This window comes from Podarcis tiliguerta (genome assembly GCF_965153285.1).
Source record: "Podarcis tiliguerta genome assembly, chromosome: 9".
Classification (NCBI taxonomy): domain Eukaryota; kingdom Metazoa; phylum Chordata; class Lepidosauria; order Squamata; family Lacertidae; genus Podarcis; species Podarcis tiliguerta.
In genome coordinates, this window is record NC_139542.1 from 70,719,330 (window position 1) to 70,738,739 (window position 19,410).

The following is a 19,410-nucleotide window of genomic DNA, read 5'->3' on the forward strand; positions in this document are numbered from 1 at the left end:
CCTTAGAGAATCACAGAATTGTAGAGTTGGAAGGGACCCCAAGGGTCATCTAGTCCAACCCTCTGCAATGCAGGAATTGCAACTGAAGCATCCCTGACAGATGGCCGTCCAACTTCTGCTTAAAAACCTCCAGGGAAAAGAGCCCACAACCTCCCAAGGGAGTCTGCTGCAGCTGCACAGCTGTTACCATCAAGAAGTTCTTCTTGCCATTTGAATCTGTTGGTTTGGGTCCCACCCTCTGGAACAGCAGAAAACAAGCTTGCTCCACCTTCTTGTGACAGCCCTTCAGGTATTTGAAGGTGGCTCTCATGTCACCTCAAGGGGACGCGGGTGGCGCTGTGGGTTAAACCACAGAGCCTAGGACTTGCTGATCAGAAGGTCGGCGGTTCGAATCCCAGCGACGGGGTGAGCTCCCGTTGCTCAGTTGCAGCTCCTGCCAACCTAGCAGTTCGAAAGCACGAAGTGCAAGTAGATAAATAGGTACCGCTCCGGCGGGAAGGTAAATGGCGTTTCCGTGTGCTGCTCTGGTTCACCAGAAGCGGCTTAGTCATGCTGGCCACATGACCCGGAAGCTGTACGCTGGCTCCCTCAGCCAGTAAAGCGAGATGAGCGCCGCAACCCCAGAGTCGGCCACGACTGGACCTAATGGTCAGGGGTCCCTTTACCCTTTACCTTTACTCATGTCACCTCATGTTTAGCCTGGAGAAGAGGAGACTTAACATCCTCAATTCCTCATGAAGTTTGGTTTCTGGGCCCTTGGTCATCCTGGTTGCCCTCCTCTCTTTTCCCTTCCTAATTCAGTCCTTTTCAGGAAAGGCAACCTTTGACCCCCAGGGGTCACTGGGCTCCAGCTCCCATTGGCCTTGAGGCTAGATGAGATTTGGAGCACAGTGCCATTGCGAGGGCCACAGGGTCCCCACCCCAGCTCAACCCCTGCAGCTCACTGGCTCAGTCTGCTTTGCCACAAAGTTCTTGTCCTTTCCCCGCCAGGAGACAAGCTCTCGCCCTGCTGCAGCTGAGCCAGGTGTGTGTGTTCCTCTCTATATGGTGGTGACTGGGAAGATTTTGGCAGGTGGGAGGGATCCTGAGCTTCCCCCTTGGGCCATTTGGACAGGTGGGACGTCATGATCATGTCAGATAACCCAAACAGGGGGGATATAATCAGTGTCTGCTTATCTTCTATAAAGCCAGCTAAGATCCACGAGGATGGCTCGAAGGCAGAAACAGGAGCATGTGCAGGAGAATGTCCAGACACTCTACATTTAATAATAATTATTTATTATTTGTACTATGCAAATCTGACTGGGTTGCCCCAGACACTCTCTGTGAAACAAGGGGCAAAGTGAAATGCAGCCTTTTTAAATCTGCCCTTCCTCAAATTTTGCAGTGGGAGCGTTCAAACTTCTCCTCTGCCCTGCATACACTGACATTTGGAGGCCCACAATTTGGGATGATTCCGGGGCAGGTTGCAAGATTATAACACAATAGGAAAAACAATTTCACCACAAAAATAAGATGAGTCCTACAAAAATACCACACAAAACCAGTAAAAAAAGTAGTATGAAAGCATGCAGAAACAAAAATTCAGGGAATTTCTGCAGATAAAAACTGGCCTTATGCTCCAGGAGAGCCTGGGGGGGGGAGAAAAAGGGGTGTCTCAGCAAGATGGGTGCTGCTTCATGGTGGAAGGACAATAGCAGAAAAGCCCTGTGACACCCTGCAGGGCACAATACTGCAAGGAGACTCTCCCCAGATGATCTAAGCCAGGGGTCAGCAACCTTTTTCAGCCGTGGGCTGGTCCACCGTTCCTCAGACCATGTGGTGGGACGGACTATATTTTGAAAAAAAATATAAGAAAGAATCCCTATGCCCCACAAATAACCCAGAGATACACTGTGATACAGTTCTCTCATACTGTATTACGGTGTGGTACGCTGGTTTGACAGCCATGGACAGAAAGTCCCTACAGAGGGTGGTGAAGACAGAACACGATATCATGGGCTGTCCCCTGAGTCCGCGAGATGTCATCTCAGGAGACCATTGCCTCAGAAGAGCCAGGAACATTCTCAGGGATGACTCACACCCTGGCCAGCACCTTTTCAATCTCCTGCTCTCGGGCAGGAGATATAGAATCATTATAAGCCGCACCAACAGGTTAAAGAACGGTTTCTACCCGTGGGCCGTGAGGCTGCTGAATGGAAGACAGCAACATTGCAGCTCTCGTTCGGGGCTGGTGGTCGTATGACAACACACAGTGTGTAACACGGACTGAGAGATTGTGGAGGGGCTCGTTTAATCTCACTGTAAACAAGTGGCACAGTGACAATAAAGTATTTATATTTCTATTCTATATTAAATAAAAGCACACATTCTACTCATGTAAAAACACCAGGCAGACCCCACAAATAGCCCAGAGATGCATTTTGAATAAACACATTCTAGTCATGTAAAAACACACTGCTGGGGGCCAGATTGAGAAGGCGATTGGGCCGCATCTGGCCCACGGGCCTTAGGTTGCCTACCCATGGTCTAATGGGACCAATGGTCCCATTGAATTTCCTAATATTCAAACATGGCAGAGTTTCTCCAGCTCTCCTTCAGTTCAGTCCTCTGAAGGTTCGGGGCTCCCTCTGAATTTAAAGGGGGACCATGGTCTTGGGGACCCAAATGGCCTCGGGGACAAAAGAGCTGAGCTCCGGGGGCTGAGCAAGGCCCCTTCGCCCTGGCCTTCTTGGTGGGAGGTCGTGGGGGGCAACGACAGCATTACGGAAGGCACAGTGGGGCTGGAGGACCCCGGGGGCGAGGGGAGAGGCCATGCAGAGAGGCGGTTTCCATGGGCAGCAGAGCTTGCGGCTGAGAAATGTGCGACACTCGTGTCAGGAGAGACACGGCTTTGCTCTTCTTCAGCACCAGAGTGGAGCTGAGCGTCCTGTGCAGCCACAGGCCAGTTCTCTCTGCCGCAAGTGGAGGATGTGAGTTCGTTCCTTTGTGGCGAAGGCACAGGGCTGTTGCACCCATGAGCGCTTTGCACATCCTGGTCCCGGTTAGCGGAGAGCTGGGGAACCAAACACTCAGCCCTGCTTCTTTCTGGTCCTTGCTTTGAAAGTCTGCAGATTTCTTGGATCTGTTGCTGGAACCTCAGTTTGGCTGTTTTGGGAGTGGAGAAACAGGAGCAGAGATTTAGTAAAGAAATATTATCTCCCCCACCTTCAGCTCCAAGAGATTCCAGGGCAGCAAATAATGCAGTTGGGGGTTTTTTTAAATCCCTATATAAAACTGTAAGGCACATCTGGTTGGCCACAGTGAGAACAAGATGCTGGTCCAGATGGGTCCCCTTTGGTCTGATCCAGCGGCTAAGTTCTTCTTAGGTTTTTAAGTTCTTCGATAACATTTAAGCATCGGTAGAAAACTACCAACGGTTCAACCTCAGCTGCTCCAAAGTTAAGCTATCTAAGAAGTCCTTGCAAGAAAATGCAACCATGGTGTGTGGTGGCCCCTTAAAGACTAATAGATTTATTTCAGCATAAACTCTCTCTCCCTCCCTCCATTAAAGCTTATGCCAGGGGTCTCCAACACAGCCCCACTCCCTGCAGTATGTCCGAAGGTGCTTGTGAAAGTCCTCAGTAAAGCTCCCCTCAAAGATCCGCAACAGATGTGGGACAGTTTCCTCTTCTTCCTCTGTTCTCGTTTCCATTGACTGGGCCACTCCTGCCCTGCCTCTCTTCTTCCGCTCTTTCAGGTGTGGTAGCCATTTTGTGTTGCACCATGCCCTCACAGTAGCCATTTTGTGACGGGCACCCATGGCAGTTTCTCAACAAGGGGCACCATCTAGGGTGGGCCAAGGGCCCCAAAAAAAATTCAAGGAGGGGGCCGGGCCCCACCAGGCCTTCCTGCGGGCATCACTGGGCCTTCTCATGCCTGCATCAGACACTATTGGGCCTCCCTTTGGCTGCGATGGGCCCCATCTGGCCTCACTGCCTCCTCCCGCTGTGTGACGCCAAGCACATGCACTGGGCCCCCCAAAAAAGTTGGGCAGAACCCGGCGCCTAAGAATGCCCACTGGTCCAAAAAGGGTTGGTGACCCTTGCTTATGGCAAAGAAGCAGAAACATAAGAACCAGTAACACAAAAACAATCCTTGCAGTCTCAAATATAATAAATTAGCTATGCCACTGCAGATTCAGCAGCCAGATTATTGACTGGGAGCAGAAGGTCTGAGCACATTGCACTAATTCTGCCTGACGCTCCTGTCGATTCTTTTCTGGGCTCAGTTCAGAGAACTGGTTTTCACCCACAGAGCCTTAGGCAGCTCAGGACCACAATACCTAAGGGACTGCCTCCCTTCATAGGAACTGACCTGGGTCCTGCAATTGTCATCTGAAGCCTTTTTCTCTGCATGAGCCACCCTTCATGGGCAGCAACACAAGAACAGGGCCTTTTCTGAGTTGGCCTCCCAAGAATGGGAAACTCTCCCCAGGGAGGCTCATCTTGACCCTTCCTTATACATCTTCAGAAAACATTCCTTTTTGGTCAGGCCTTTAGCTTTTATCTATCTATGGCCTTCTTGCATGTGTGTTTTAATGTAGGTGTTTCAAAAATATATGTGCTGCTTTCAATGGATGTACAGCGGTACCTCGGGTTAAGTACTTAATTTGTTCCGGAGGTCCGTTCTTAACCCAAAACTGTTCTTAACCTGAAGCACCACTTTAGCTAATGGGGCCTCCTGCTGCGGCTGCACCGTTGCTGCGAGATTTCTGTTCTCATCCTGAAGCAAAGTTCTTAACCCGAGGTACTATTTCTGGGTTAGCGGAGTCTGTAACCTGAAGCATATGTAACCTGAAGCGTATGTAACCCGAGGTACCACTGTAAGTGTTTTTTGCTTAGCATACTGTAAGTCACTTTGAGTTGCTGTGGCAAAAAAGTGATTAATACTTCTTCTTAAATAATGTGGAAGGAGAAAAGAGGATTCTATCAAAGTGGGTTTTGTCTACACTACCCAGGAATCTTTCCCAGTCCTACCTGGTGATGCCGGGGACTGAGCCTGGCACCTTCTGCATGCCAAGCAGGTGTTCTAACACCTTACAGCAGGCCAAAGGCCTACTAAGTCCAGCAGCATCCTCTTTTCACAGTGGACAACCAGGTGCCTATCATCATCATCATCATCATCCTTCCTACCTTTCATTAAGGCTTCATTCTTCTGCTTCAGAGCTTGGATCTCAGAGGCCATGGAGGTGATCTGGAAGGGAGAAATGAATTATAAGGGGGGGGGGGGTGCCACATCTGAACCATACCTTTAAAGGGCTCTTGGGCCATGTTTAGCAGTTATGTAACCTGAACCTTCCAAACGCTGGTGTCAGGGAACTGCCATCAGAGCGGGAGGCGGAGAGGAGGCTCCAGGACGATGGTGGAGAGGGTCCCAGTAGGAGGAGGGATAGCCCATCCGCTGGGGAAGGAAATCAGCGTAACACCAGTGGAGAAGGGGGGCAGATGAGGGAATCGGAGAGGTGGCTCCAGGAGTCTTCGCCGGAGACCAGCGGAGAGGGCATGAGTACTCCGTTGCCCACACCCACTTTGCGCAGAAAACTTCCACGCAGGCAAAGGGGGAGGAGACTGGGCGTCAAACAGCTTCTATGCTGGAAGAGGTTTAAGAAACGCCCACTGACGGATTCTGCCAGCGACTGAGGCAGCCACGGAACTTCAGGCTGTCCAGACAGAAAGGGTTCAACCAGGCAACCTAGCCAGGAGTAACGGCAACTTACGCACGAGCAACCCCTAGAACCATTACAGCCGGCTTCATCAGATTGGGAAGGTGGACTTGTCAAGTGGCCTCTCTGAATGGGTGGCAGGAGGACGGCCGGCCCGTTCACTTGGCGGACTGAGGCAGCTGCTCCGCGGTGAGCAGAAGTAAGGAGAAATCTCTCGAGAGCCCTGTGGGATCACACAGAGGCCTTGAGAGATCTCACCGGAAACTGGAGGCCACAGCCTCAGGACCCTGGTAAGCAAGGCTTTAGCGCAGGCAGCAGTGGGGGGCAGGCGGTGCACAGCACAAGGTGTGCACCCAGGGCAACAGCTTCCTGTTTTGCCTCAGGCGGCGAGGCAGGCTGGTCTGTCCCTGAGTGAGCAGGAGGAACCCCTGGCATTTTCCTGCCACCTCCATCAGCAGTCTTCCTTACTATTTCCGTTTTCTCTCTCAGCTGCTGCTGTAGACTCTGGGCATCTCCACTGGCGCTGGGAACACCCTGAAGTTCTGCCTGACCTTCCTCGGGAAACCTGATGGGTTTGGCGACAGTCTGCAGGAAGCACAAAGAAGAGGCTATAGAACTCCTTGAAATTCCAGAGGGCACCATGCCCTGAAACCCGACCACAGATATCATGCACCCGGAGAGGTGTAGGAACCACACACTAGGCTCTGCGCTCTGGGGTTGGGTTCCCCCTTCCAGCCAGCTACTCTGTTTCCCATTGCGATGGTGGCAGGAACATGAAGGTTTGGTGGGTTGGGCACACAGAGGGCACCCGAGGGTTACAAGCTGTCCGTGAGGCTTAGGTTGTCCACACCTGCCTTCAACACTTAAGGGTTTCCCCTGGAAAGGCACATTTAGATGGAGGGTCCTTCTGTATCTTCTCCACTGCTCTAAAAATAGTGGAGCAGAGGGTGTGATGGAATGATGCTTCCATTGCCCTTAAAGAATAAGTGCCCCCCCCATACAGTGCTGGGGCAAGTCATTTCTGTCAGGAGATCAGCCTACACTCGAGTAGGACCCTGGCAGAGACACATGCCCAACTGGCATGTTCTCTCCTTCCTGGTCTTTCGTTCGGGAGCTTCAAAAGCTTTCTTCAGCCCGAACATCACAGCGACTAATGCCAACCGACGGCAGCACACTTAGGGATCCGCAGAGTCTTCGCAGCAAATGCATGACAGACCTCAGCAACTCAGCATTTTGGCTAATCTACTTTATTTACCGTACTTTTCGCACCATAGAACGCAGTTTTCCCGTCTTAAAAACTAAGGGGAAAAGTCTGTGCGTCCTATGGAGCGAATGCGGGGGGGGGGAGGCAGGCAGGAAAAGCCCCCAAGAGCCCCACACAAGCTTCGCGCGGCTCTTGCGGGCTTTTCCCCAAGAGGGAGAAGGGACTGACACCGCCAGTCAGTCCCTTCTCCCTCTTCTAGAAAAGCCTTGCACAACCTCTCCAGCCGCGGGAGGCTTCGCAAGGCTAAAGAGGAAGCCAGGGCAGGGAGCGCGATCCATCCCGTTCACTGCCCTGGCTCCCTCTTTAGGCTTGCGCGCCTCTCCAGTGGGGGTGGGGGGTGGGGGAGGCTTCTCAAGGCTAAAGAGGAAGCCAGGGCAGGGAGCGAGATCCATCCCGTTCACTGCCCTGACTCCCTCTTTAGCCTTGCGCGCTTCTCCAGCGGGGGTGGGGTGGGGGGGTGGGGGAGGCTTCACAAGTCTAAAGAGGAAACCAGGGCAGTGAGCGCGATCCATCCCGTTCACTGCCCTGGCTCCCTCTTTAGACTTGCGCGCCTCTGGGGGGGGGGGGGAGCTTCGCAAGGCTAAAGAGGAAGCCAGGGCAGGGAGCGTGATCCATCCCGTTCACTGCCCTGGCTCCCTCTTTAGACTTGCGCGCCTCTGGGGGGGGGGGGAGCTTCGCAAGGCTAAAGAGGAAGCCAGGGCAGGGAGCGTGATCCATCCCATTCCCTGCCCTGGCTCCCTCTTTAGATTTGCGTGCCTCTCCAGTGGGGGTGGGGGGGTGGGGGAGGCTTCGCAAGGCTAAAGAGGAAGCCAGGGCAGGGAGCGCGATCCATCCAGTTCACTGCCCTGGCTCCTTCTTTAGACTTGCGAGCCTCTCCAGCCGCAAGAGATCTACCAGAGGTAGATCTTAACCCTTGCCTCACCTGGGAGCTTCTCTGGGCAGGAATTCCCTTAGCTTAAGTGGGGTGGGGGAAGTGTGGCAGGTAGGGGGGTACCTACCTAGACACTAAAGCTACATGTCTCTCAGATTAAAATTGGGAGTGGGCATTGTGTGAAGTGGCTATGGATCTCCTGCTGCAGAACTGTAGTATAGAGTTGGGAGGGCCACCCGAGGGTCATCTAGCCCAGCCCCCTCACAATGTAGGAATCACAGCTAAAGAACGCCAGGCAGATGGTCCCCCAACCGCTGCTTAAAAGCCTCCAGTGGTGGAGAACCCAAGCACCTTCCGAGGTCATACAATTGCAGGGTTGGAAGGGAACCCTAGGAATCATCTAGTCCAGCCCCGGTGGACAGCGGGCGCAATCCATCCCGTTGCGCAAGACTAAAGATGCTGCACAAGGCTAAAGAGGAAGCCAGGGCAGTGAGTGGGATGGATCGTGCTCACTGCCTTTTCTTCTTTAGCCACGCTGGAGAGGTTTAGCTCCTGGCTGGAGAGGTTGCGCAGCTATGGATCCCGCGCGCTGTCTTGGCTTCTTTGCTCTTTGGGGCTGGTGGGGGAACCAGGGCTTCCCCCGCAGCCCCGAGAAGCTCTGGGAGAAGCAGACAGGCTGCGTGCAGCCTGTCCGTTGCTGTTTGGGGCTGGGGGGGATAATATTTTTTTCCTTGATTTCCCCCTCTAAAAACTAGGTGCGTCCTGTGGTCCGGTGCGTCCAATAGAGCGAAAAATACGGTACATATAAACACACACGGAGCACTGCAACATGGCTCCCTCTCTCTCTAGCATCAGACAGCAAAGAGAAAAAACAAAGGACAATAGCCCCACTTCACGGAACACAGTAACACAAACATCCTGTCTCCGTTACTTCCCACACTGTGGAATGAAAACATACAGTCATGTGATAGACAACAATCCCATGACTGCAATCACGGAGCGGGAATTCTAACATCTTCCCCCCAAATAAAAGGGTTTGGGCAAGTTGTTGAACCAGAGAAAGCCAATTCCTTTTCTGATGCTCGTTGTGTTACAGCTCGGATGGGAACATCAGAAGCGGCCTGCTGGATTAGGCCAAGGGCTCATTCAGTCCAGCATCCTGTTCTCATGGTGGCCAACCAGATACCCCAGTGGGGAGCACACAAGCATAAGAGTAGTCCTCTCTCCTCCTGCAGTTTCCAGCAACTGGCATTCAGAAGCATTGCTCCCTCTGATTGTGAAGGCAGAGTAGAGACATCCTGGCCAGGAACCATGACCAGGAACAAGGAGCCTTCTCCTCCTCCATGAATTTGTCCAAACCTTTTCTAAAGCCATCCCTGCCTCCTGCAGGAACGAGTTCCACAGTTTAACTCTGCACTGTGTGAAGATGGACTTTCTTTTGGTTGTTTTCTGCTGTTCCAGAGAAGCGGACACGGAGCAATGGATCCAAACTACAAGAAAGAAGATTCCACCTAAACATTAGGAAGAACTTCCTGACAGTGAGAGCTGTTCGACAGTGGAATTTGCTGCCAAGGAGTGTGGTGGAGTCTCCTTCTTTGGAGGTCTTTAAGCAGAGGCTTGACAACCATATGTCAGGAGTGCTCTGATGGTGTTTCCTGCTTGGCAGGGGGTTGGACTCGATGGCCCTTGTGGTCTCTTCCAACTCTGTGATTCTATGATTCTATGATTCTCTGTTCTGAATCTTCCCATCTTCCAGCAGGCCTCTCCTTAGGTTCTTATGTAATGTCTGGAGGACACCATATAGGGCTGCCCCCAGCCTCATCTCTTTCTTTCTCCCCACCCTTCCTCTGACAAATGTGGCGGATTTTGGGACTCTTGTCACTCTCAACACCCAACTGCAGTGTTACTCCACAAGAAACCCATCAGGCAGGGAGGGAGGGAAGACTTCTTACCGGCATCCCTTGCGACTTCAGAGGCGCCACTGAGCTTTCTTCCTTTGGTCCTCCGGGATGCTTCTTGTATCCTGCCTGCTGCTGCCTGAAAAGCTCCTTCAGCTGTCAGAAGGGCAGAAAACAGATGCAGGGTTGAGCTTAGCCAGCAGTGATTCCCAAAAGCAGCTATGAAAAATTTGGTAATCTGGGTTAGATGCAATATTTGAGCTGTGCCATGGTATATTCCAAGTTTCCTGGCAACAGCTGGGGAAGCATCACAGAGCAACAAATAAAGCAGAATGCTTGGACTATATGGAAATGGCGGAAATGACTGGCAGAATCCGAGACCAGGGAGAAGAGTCGATGGAAGAAGATTGGAAAAAATGTAAAGTATATTTACAGAAATATTGCAAAATTAATGAATGTTAGAAGAATATTGGAATGAAGTTATATAGTTTTAGCAGAAGTGTTATTAAGAACTATATAAAAACTGATTGTTAATGGGCTAAAGTGGAAAATTTAAAGTTAAACTGTGTTAAGATAAATTATAGAACAAAACTGAGAAAGAGGAAAAGAATTTGCCGAACCAGCTAACTTGAACTAGAATACAAAAAAGGGAGGCGTGAGGAAGTCGAGGAAACAAGCATATGAAAGATAAAGAAATGAAATTTGGATGTGTTTTTAAATGCTTTAGTCTTTTTCTTGTTGTTTTTGTTGTATTTTTTTTTCTTTCTAGTTTTGATGTTTTATTTGTTAATTTTTTCTCTATTGTCTTTTTTCTTTCTTATTTACCCTTTTTCTTTTTTGTTACTATTAAACATTTAATAAATATTATTTAAAAAAAACCCAAACAAATAAAGCAGAATGCTGTGTGGACGGTCTGTGTTGTGTGTGTGTGTGTGTGTGTGTGTGTGTGTGTAGTGTGTATATAAATAAATTTTATTTTATATATATAAATTTTATTAGCAATTTCAACATAACAAATTATCAAAACAAATCTTCATGATTTCCCCCCCATTTTCCCCCTCCCACGTCCCCTCCCCACTAAGACTTCCCTCAGCTCCTCTCTCTGATTTCTCAACCCATGTTAACTTCTGCATATTATAAAATTGTATACATCCTTATATTATCTGTCTACTATGTTAACCCTCAATAAATTTGTGTATGTTTATTCAAAACCTGCCAAGGAATCCAGTTCATTTTGTTGTCTTTTTAAATCGTTTGTAAAAGGCTCCCTTTCTTCTTTAAAGTCACAGTTGTCCTTGTCTCACAATTTGCATGTCAATTTCACCAGTTCTGCATAGTTCATCAATTTCTCTTGCCACTGTTCTTTTGTCGGGGTTTCCTCATTCTGATGCACCATCAATAACATGTTGCAGAATACTCCCACCCACCCAAAGACAGGCGAGCCCTCTAAACAGTAACACTGCTAATTTGGATTACATATTTTGGGTGCCTCTGAGCTGTCGGTGTTTTGCAGGAGCTAATTAAGCTCATGCTAAAACTGAGAGCCAATGTGTCATAGTGGTGAGTGTGTCAGGCTAGGGACAGGGTTCAAATCGTGTCTCAGCCATGAAGCTCACTGGGTGTGAGGTATGCAGTGACAGCAGCAAGAATTCTGATGGCCCAGAAATGGAAACAGGAAGAAATGCCGACTAGGGAAGAATGGAGAATGAAGCTGATGGAATATGCAGAGATGGACAAATTGACTGGGAAAATAAGGAACCAACGCGATCAGAGATTTTCCGAGGACTGGAATAAATTTACAGAATATATCAAAAATGTATGTGAGGAGCAACTAACGCTTGTTGGCTTTCAAGAAGCTTTGTGAAAAAGACTGATTGAAATGTTGTTTGAATGAAAGGATAAGATTAAGAGTGGTAAAGTGCAATATAAATTTAAGAAATGTGAGTAGTAGTGATAATATGGAGAATTGTCAGATAGGCTGAGGGAAGTCCAAAAGATGTATATGTATAAGGCGAATGTTAAATATGGATGGAATGTTTATTGGAAATTGAATAAAAATTAATTATAAAAAAAATAAAAATGAAGCTCACTGGGTGTGACCTTGGGCCAGCCACCCACTCTCAGCCTAACCAGCCTCACAGGCCTGCAGTGGGGCTTAAATGAGGAGGTGCCCACAGCCACATACACCACCCTGAGCTCCGTGGAAGAAAGATGAATATAAACATAATAAATGAATCAACTTTATGTATGCAATTTTGAAGCTGATTAAAAGTGTTCTGCTGCCCCTAGTACAACAAATTCACTTTGTGAAGAAGAAAAAACAGCAGCAACAACACAGACTTCTTTGTGGTTTGGAAAGTGACAGTGGAAACACATTGAAAAGTGTGGGGTGAACGGATTACGAACAGGAACGTGTGTAATAAACGCCCCACAAGCAGCTCAGGACACAGGCTCATTTTCACGTAACTGCCACACAAAGAAATCAGAATGAAAGCTCAGTAAAGACCAGGTAGAGGCTAGCTGCCTTGTACCCTTTTTGCAAACCAATCAGGATTGGTGCTACATAATCTGTATTTCTGGAGGAGACCCCAAGTCGGTCACACGGAGGGAATTTCTTCTGTTGGTGTAGGAACAAAGTTTCCTCTGAGGGGATGTTTAACCTGCCAGGGGCATTCCTGGCGCCTGTGCAATGTCACGTCAACCGACATTGTCACGTCAACCGGCATTCCTTTTGCTGCATGCACTTAAGCCAATGCAGCGGAGGGTAGAATTTCACACCACCTTGACAGTTGGATGCCTAACCTTTATGGTGCTGTGCTGCAAGCTGGGTAATTTTGGACTCCGGCCTTTAAGGCCTGATGCCCCTTTTAAATCTGTTCCTGTGCCTCGCTTGCCCTGCTGTGCTTGGTTGAGCAACACTGGAAGGCGCTTGAGTCAAACCACTGGTCCATCTAGCTCAGTATTTTAATGTACAGCGGTACCTCGCAAGACGAATGCCTCGCAAGACAAAAAACTCGCAAGACGAAAGAGTTTTTTGTTTTTTGAGTAGCTTCACAAGATGAATTTCCCTATGGGCTTGCTTCGCAAGACGAAAACGTCTTGCGCTTTTCAATGCATTCCTATGGGAAACCGTCAATGCATTTCCTATGGGAAACCGTGCTTCGCAAGACGAAAAATTCACAAGACGAAAAAACTCGCAGAACGAATTAATTTCGTCTTGCGAGGCACCACTGTATTTTTAATCTTTTGTTGGAAGCCGCCCAGAGTGGCTGGGGAAACCCAGCCCGATGGGCGGGGTATAAATTATAAATTATTATCATTATTATTATCATCTACACAGACTGGCAGAGGCTCTCTAGGGTATCAGGCAAGGAGTCTCTCCCAACCCTGCTTGAGGTAGCAGGGGGAAAGGAGTCCAGCACCTTCTACTAGCAAGGCAGACCCTCTGGCCCTTCCCCAAGTCTGTTGGATTGTTTGATTGCTTATACAAGCACTGATTTGGTGCCTTCTCATAAAATGCCAGCAATAAACACACACACACACACACACACACACACCCATTAAAAGCAGTGCAACACAATAATTGAAATGTCTGGCTACTCAAGGACAGACGTAGGCTTGTCAGCTGAAGGAAGTCTTCAAGAGACGCCTGGAAGTCAAAAGGGAGGATGCCTGTTGAATTTGTCGGAAGAATGTTCCACAGTATCACGGGGCCAGGGATGCTGGCCTTGTGTTCCCACTCTGGTTTCCCATGCACCCACTACGTTTCCAGTGCTGGGTTTCTTTTATCAGGCCAGTGGTCCACCTAGTCCAGCACAAGAGCCCTCTCCCCTCCTGAGGCTTTCAGCAACTGGTATTCAGAAGCATCTCTGCCTCTGACCGCGGAGGCAGAGTGTGGCCATTGTGGTTAATAGCCATCGATAGCTCTCTCCTCCTCCATAAATTTTTCTAAACCGCTGTTAAAGCCATCCAAGTTGCTGGCCATTGCTGCCTCCTGTGGGAGGGAGTTCTGCAGTTCAACAATGTGTTGCATAGTGTAAGGTAAAGGTAAAGGTACCCCTGCCCGTACGGGCCAGTCTTGCCAGACTCTAGGGTTGTGCGCTCATCTCACTCTATAGGCCGGGAGCCAGCGCTGTCCGCAGACACTTCCGGGTCACGTGGCAAGCGTGACAAGCTGCATCTGGCGAGCCAGCGCAGCACACGGAACGCCGTTTACCTTCCCGTTATAAAGCGGTCCCTATTTATCTACTTGCACCTGGGGGTGCTTTCGAACTGCTAGGTTGGCAGGTGCTGGGACCGAACGACAGGAGCGCACCCCGCCGCGGGGATTCGAACCGCCGACCATGCGACTGGCAAGTCCTAGGCGCTAAGGCTTTTACCCACAGCGCCATCCGCATCCCTTCGTTGCATAGTGTACATAAACATAAATGAATTGAAGCAGGGGGTTGAGGAAGAGCTGTGAAATGCACAGGGGGACAGGGGACGATGACCCAACTTCACTGCTCTAAATAGATAACAGCCCTGCTCCAGATGGAGACCAGAGGTTGCAGATCATGCAGGAGGTCCTGGGTTTGATCCTTGGTATCCCCACACAGGACTAGGAAGTGCCTCCCCCCCCCTTAAAGTCAAGACAGCCGCTGTCGCTCAGCGTGGCCAGTCCTGGGCCAGATGAACCAAAAGTGTGATTCGATATCAGGGCAGCTTTCTAGCAAGCTTTCCCAACCTGGTGCCTTCAGCACACTTTGAACTACGATGCCCATCAGTTAGAGGAGGTCAGGCAGGCAAAGGCTGCTCTGGGTTCCAAAATGAAAGCAAGTGTCGTTCAAAACCATATATTTAGCTGAGGGTTGGGCTAGATGACCCTTGGGGTCCCTTGCAACTCTACAATTCTACAACCCTATGAATATATGATGTATGGAAGTGAGAGCTGGACCATAAAGAAGGCCGGTGGCCGAAGAATTTATGCTTTTGAATTCTGGTGCTGGAGGAGACTCTTGAGAGTCCCATGGACTGCAAGAAGATCAAACCTCTCAATTCTTAAGGAAATCAGCCCTGAGTGCTCACTGGAAGGACAGATCCTGAAGGTGAGGCTCCAGTACTTTGGCCACCTCATGAGAAGAGAAGACTCCCTGGAAAAGACCCTGATGTTGGGAAAGATGGAGGGCACAGGGAGAAGGGGACAACAGAGGACGAGATGGTTGGGTAGTGTTCTCGAAGCTACCAGCATGAGTTTGACCAAACTGCGGGAGGCAGTGGAAGACAGGAGTGCCTGGCGTGTTCTGGTCCATGGGGTCACAAAGAGTCGGACACGACTAAACAAAACAATGAATATAGCACCAAGTGGACTCATGCTCATACTTCAGAGCAGGAAGTGGTGGGCAGATGAGTCAAAAGAGGCTCTTGAGCATCAGTACACACACACCTTGTGAACGCTCCCAGGATGACATTTCCCTCCTCCTTGGCTCTCCAAAGAGCCGTGAAGAACATGGTGAGTCAGGGAGGAAGAGGCAAAGGTGAGGAGGGGCGATGACAGAGGTAATGCCTACCTGCTCGGTCACCAGCTGATGCTGCCGCCTCAGGCTCTCCTGCTCTCCCTGGGGGCTCCTGGTGACTTTCGCTTCCGAGTCCTGACTCTGTTCCTGGGGGAGGAAATGGACCTGTGTGGGCAGTGAGGCCGGAGGATGGCAGGGCTCTGTTCTAGCTCCCGTCTCTTTCACGGATCTCGGCTTCTGGAAGTGGGAGGCCTTGGGGTTTTCAGCAACCCAGCTGGGTGCTGTGGCAGCCACAGCAACCCTCCCAAGCCTGCCCTGCCATGCTCTGCACCTGCCTTCCCAAAGCCCTCAAGGACAACCTGGGGGCCCCACACAGGCTTAGCAGTGAGGCTAAAGGTGAGGGAAGAGACACAGCTCAGCGGCGCCGTGTCTGCCTTGCAAGCAGAAGGTCCCAGTTTCTGTCCCCGCAGGTATCTCCTGGTGGGACTGCAAGAGACTCCTTCCTGAAGGCGAGGAAGATGCCACATGGCAGAGGTTCCTAGGGACTACTGCCATGCGCTCTACGTGGGGCTACCTTTGAAGGTGACTCGGAAACTACAACTAATCCAGAATGCGGCAGCTAGACTGGTGACTGGGAGCGGCCGTCGAGACCACATAACACCGTACTAGCTCCCAGTACGTTTCCGAGCACAATTCAAAGTGTTGGTGCTGACATTTAAAGCCCTAAATGGCCTTGGTCCAGTATACCTGAAGGAGCGTCTCCACCCCCATCATTCTGCCCGGACGCTGAGGTCCAGCTCTGAGGGCCTTCTGGCGGTTCCCTCACTGTGAGAAGCCAAGTTACAGGGAACCAGGCAGAGGGCCTTCTCGGTAGTGGCGCCCGCCCTGTGGAACGCCCTCCCATCAGATGTCAAGGAGATAAACAACTACCTGACATCAGGGAAGTTTTTAATGTGTGACATTTTAATGTATTTTTCATCTTTGTTGGAAGCCGCACAGAGTGGCTGGGGAAACCCAGCCAGATGGGAGGGGTACAAATAAATAGTAGTAGTAGTAATAATAATAATAATAATAATAATAATGATGATGATGATGCATGGCATGGAGAGAGTGGACAGAGGACAGTTTCCTTCCCTCTCTCATAATACTGGAACTCATGAGCATCCAATGAAGCTGAATGTTGGAAAAGACTCAAGATGGATTAGGGAGGCAGCATTTCTTCACATGGCACACAGTTAAACTATGGAACTCCCTGCCACATGAGGCAGTGGTGGCCGCCAGCCTGTAAAGGAGGACTGGAGAAATTAATGGAGGAGAGGGCTACTGACAACTCCCAGCAAAACATGGCACTCCTTACCCCCTTAACAGTTTGCTGCAAGCTGGCCTAAAGGATTTCTGCAGTTCTATGACTTAAAAGCAAGGGAAGCTTCTCCTTGGTCGCATCCATGCCGTACACAGAAAGAACACGGTTCCTCAAAGAATTCTCGGAATGGTATTTGTTTAGGGTGCTGGAAACTATAGCCCTGAGGTGGGGAAACTACAACTGCAAGGGCTCTGTGGGGGAAGCTGGGCTGGCTGTGGCCAGAGAGAGCGGAAAAGCTTCACCCGTTCAGATTTCAACAAGACAGGCTCTGGCTAAAGGCGCTCGCAAAGGGACAGGGAAGCCTTTAGGGTTGGAGGGCTGCCTTCCCATCAGGGCAACCTTCCGGGGATCACATGCCAGTGGTGGGCGGGGCCTGGAGCAAAAGTGGGTGGAGCAACAGATGCAAATTATTCCTTTGCTCAGCTGGCACACTCAAGCAGAAGGCAGGGTCAGAGCTCCAGGACATATTTCCAGCCAAACCAGTGGCGTAGCGTGGGTTGTCAGCACCCGGGGCAAGGCAAGTAATTTGCCCCCCCCCCACTGCACTGTCCCTCCCCCAGATAGTCCCTTGCTCTCTCTCCGCACTGCACCACACGCCTGGCACCCTCCCCTCCACAGTGGGCGGCGACCCGGTGGCTCGAATCGGATTCGCACAGCCAGCACTGCAGTGAGAGTGAGTGAGCCAGGTAGGGGCAGAGAGCTGCGAGTGCGAGCGCACGCCCCCCCCCCGATGTTGCGCCCGGTGCGGCCGGCCCCCACTGCACCCCCCACGCTATGCCACTGAGCCAGACAAAAGCACTTCAGGACAGGGGGGTCCAATATGCGGCCCGAGGGCAGCATGCAGGCCTGGAGGCCTTTTGGGGTGGCCCTTGGCAACATTTGACGCCTCCCCCAGCCCCAATGCTACCTTCCCAAAGCCTGGTAAGGAGGCGCTGGGCTTTGGGAAAGAGGTGTGATGTCTCTGGCATAGAAAGCGCCTGCGGGTTCCGTGTCAAAGCCTTCTTGAGGCCCGCTTGGTATGAAAAGCTGGACCTCCCGGCTCCAAGAGCCTGTGAAGTAGGGCCAGGGAGAGGCCTGGCTTGCAGAGAATCCTGGTGGCTAGATAGCAAGCCCCCCAGAAGTCTCCCTGCACAGAGCCAGATTCAGGAGAGCGCTACCCGTTCTGTTGCACTGGGTGCCAAGCCTTGGGGGCTTCAGAGGGCGCCGCAACTGATTTTGCATGGAGCACAAGAGTTGGGGGGGTGCCAAATTTAGGAGTTGCATGGGGCACTGCTGACCCCCAAGGTCCGCCACTGCCCTGGAGTTCCCCACCCCTGCAGTAGCAGAAGGGAAGAAAAAGGCAACAGCCTTAGCAGAGTGTCGTCTCCCCAGCAGCCCCACACCTTGGCAGAGAGGCCTGGGGCACTCATGTTCTGCATCTCCTCCTCCTTGGTCTTTGAGGCTACGGTCCGCTGCCCTTGTCGACCTCTCCTGTCCCGGGGGATGTGCTCCATCTGGCTGCCCACCTCCTCCTGCTTGGCTTGCAGAGCTGCTTCTAGCTCCAGGGTACGAGCCTGCAGCAGGTCCTTCTCTCTCTGTACGAGCCTCCAGGATTCCCTGCAAGAACCAGAGGGGACAAGGCAGGCACTCGCTCGCTTTCTGACCTCGTGGTGACAGGGGTTACTTCAAGCCCCATGTGGGGCTTCCTTTGCTCTTGGTCCAGAAGCTGCAGTCAGTGCAGGATGCTGAAGGGTTACGGCTGAGAGAGGGGAGGTCTGGTCAGCATATTTCCCCTGTGCTCAGAGATCTGCACTGCCTGCCAATTTGCCACCAGACCAAGTTCAAGGTGTTACGATTAGTATATAAATCCTGAACGACTTGAGATCTCATTTCCCCATATTCCCAATTATAGCCCCCCTGTATCTGAGTACTTCAATTGCTGGAACTGGCGTTTTTACACCTGCCACGTAATACCCATTCTACAATTGTAAGAAAGCTATCTCTGGAACTCCATGCCTGTTGATATCAGGCAGGAACCTTCACTGTACTCTTTCCAGCACCTGCTAAAAATATTGTTGCTTAGGCAGATGTTTAGAAAGTTGATGAAAGTTTCAATACGTTTTTAGCCAATTGCTGAGTTAATCTTTTGACTGATTTTGAGAGTTGTTTTTAACAGGTAATGTTATCATTTTAGTCTCTTTGTAAACCGCTTTGAGGTTTTATTTTCACAATTTTGCTGTGTATAACACTTTAATAAATAAGCAACTAATAACCAAATAGCAGCTACAAACCTCGCCTTGGTTGTTAAGCTCGCTTCATGACCTTGAATCATTCTCTCAGTCTAAGCTACTTTGAACTCAATTTCTGCCCCATCCCTGCCTCTGGGCAGCAGAGAACAAGACTTTGCCCTCTTGTGACAGAGGAATGTACAAAAAAAAAACCACTCCCCGAAAAGCAGAATATCAGGCTGCTGGATCTCTGCCATCTCCTAATATTTACTACTGTAGAAGGTCAACAAATTGCTGTATACCAGAGCTTTCCAAACTGTGTGTCACGATATGTCATTGTGTTGACTGCAGTGTGCAAGTGTGTGGCATGGCTGCTCCCCCACACTCCTCCCAGAGCTGGAAAGGGGGTAGTTTAACCTTCAGTTTGCTAATAAAACTGAATTACTGCGTCACGAAATGATGCATGTCTAAAAAGTGTGCCCCCAACAGGAAAAGTTTGGAAAGCTCTGCTATATATACTGATAGGGGGACTACAGCTAAGAGAATAGGCTTCCACAGACTGTATTAAGGAAGTGTCAAGGACATTTGTGCAGGGAAAACTCAGCCTTGAG

General features: G+C 50.4%; 1 protein-coding gene across 1 annotated transcript in view; it reads right to left on the bottom strand.

The window, feature by feature from the left end:
* LOC310657815 (uncharacterized protein) overlaps positions 1-19,410 on the bottom strand; it is a 437,520-nt gene that overhangs the window by 402,004 nt on the left and 16,106 nt on the right. Inside the window, exons 11-16 of the mRNA XM_083398881.1 lie at positions 17,975-18,188; positions 15,284-15,376; positions 9,792-9,893; positions 6,173-6,289; positions 5,175-5,235; positions 1,319-3,147 (exon numbers count right to left, since the gene is read on the bottom strand). Of these exons, the coding sequence (XP_083255007.1) occupies positions 2,603-3,147; positions 5,175-5,235; positions 6,173-6,289; positions 9,792-9,893; positions 15,284-15,376; positions 17,975-18,188 (1,132 nt within the window). The 3' untranslated portion in view covers positions 1,319-2,602. The remainder of the gene's footprint in view (positions 1-1,318; positions 3,148-5,174; positions 5,236-6,172; positions 6,290-9,791; positions 9,894-15,283; positions 15,377-17,974; positions 18,189-19,410) is intronic.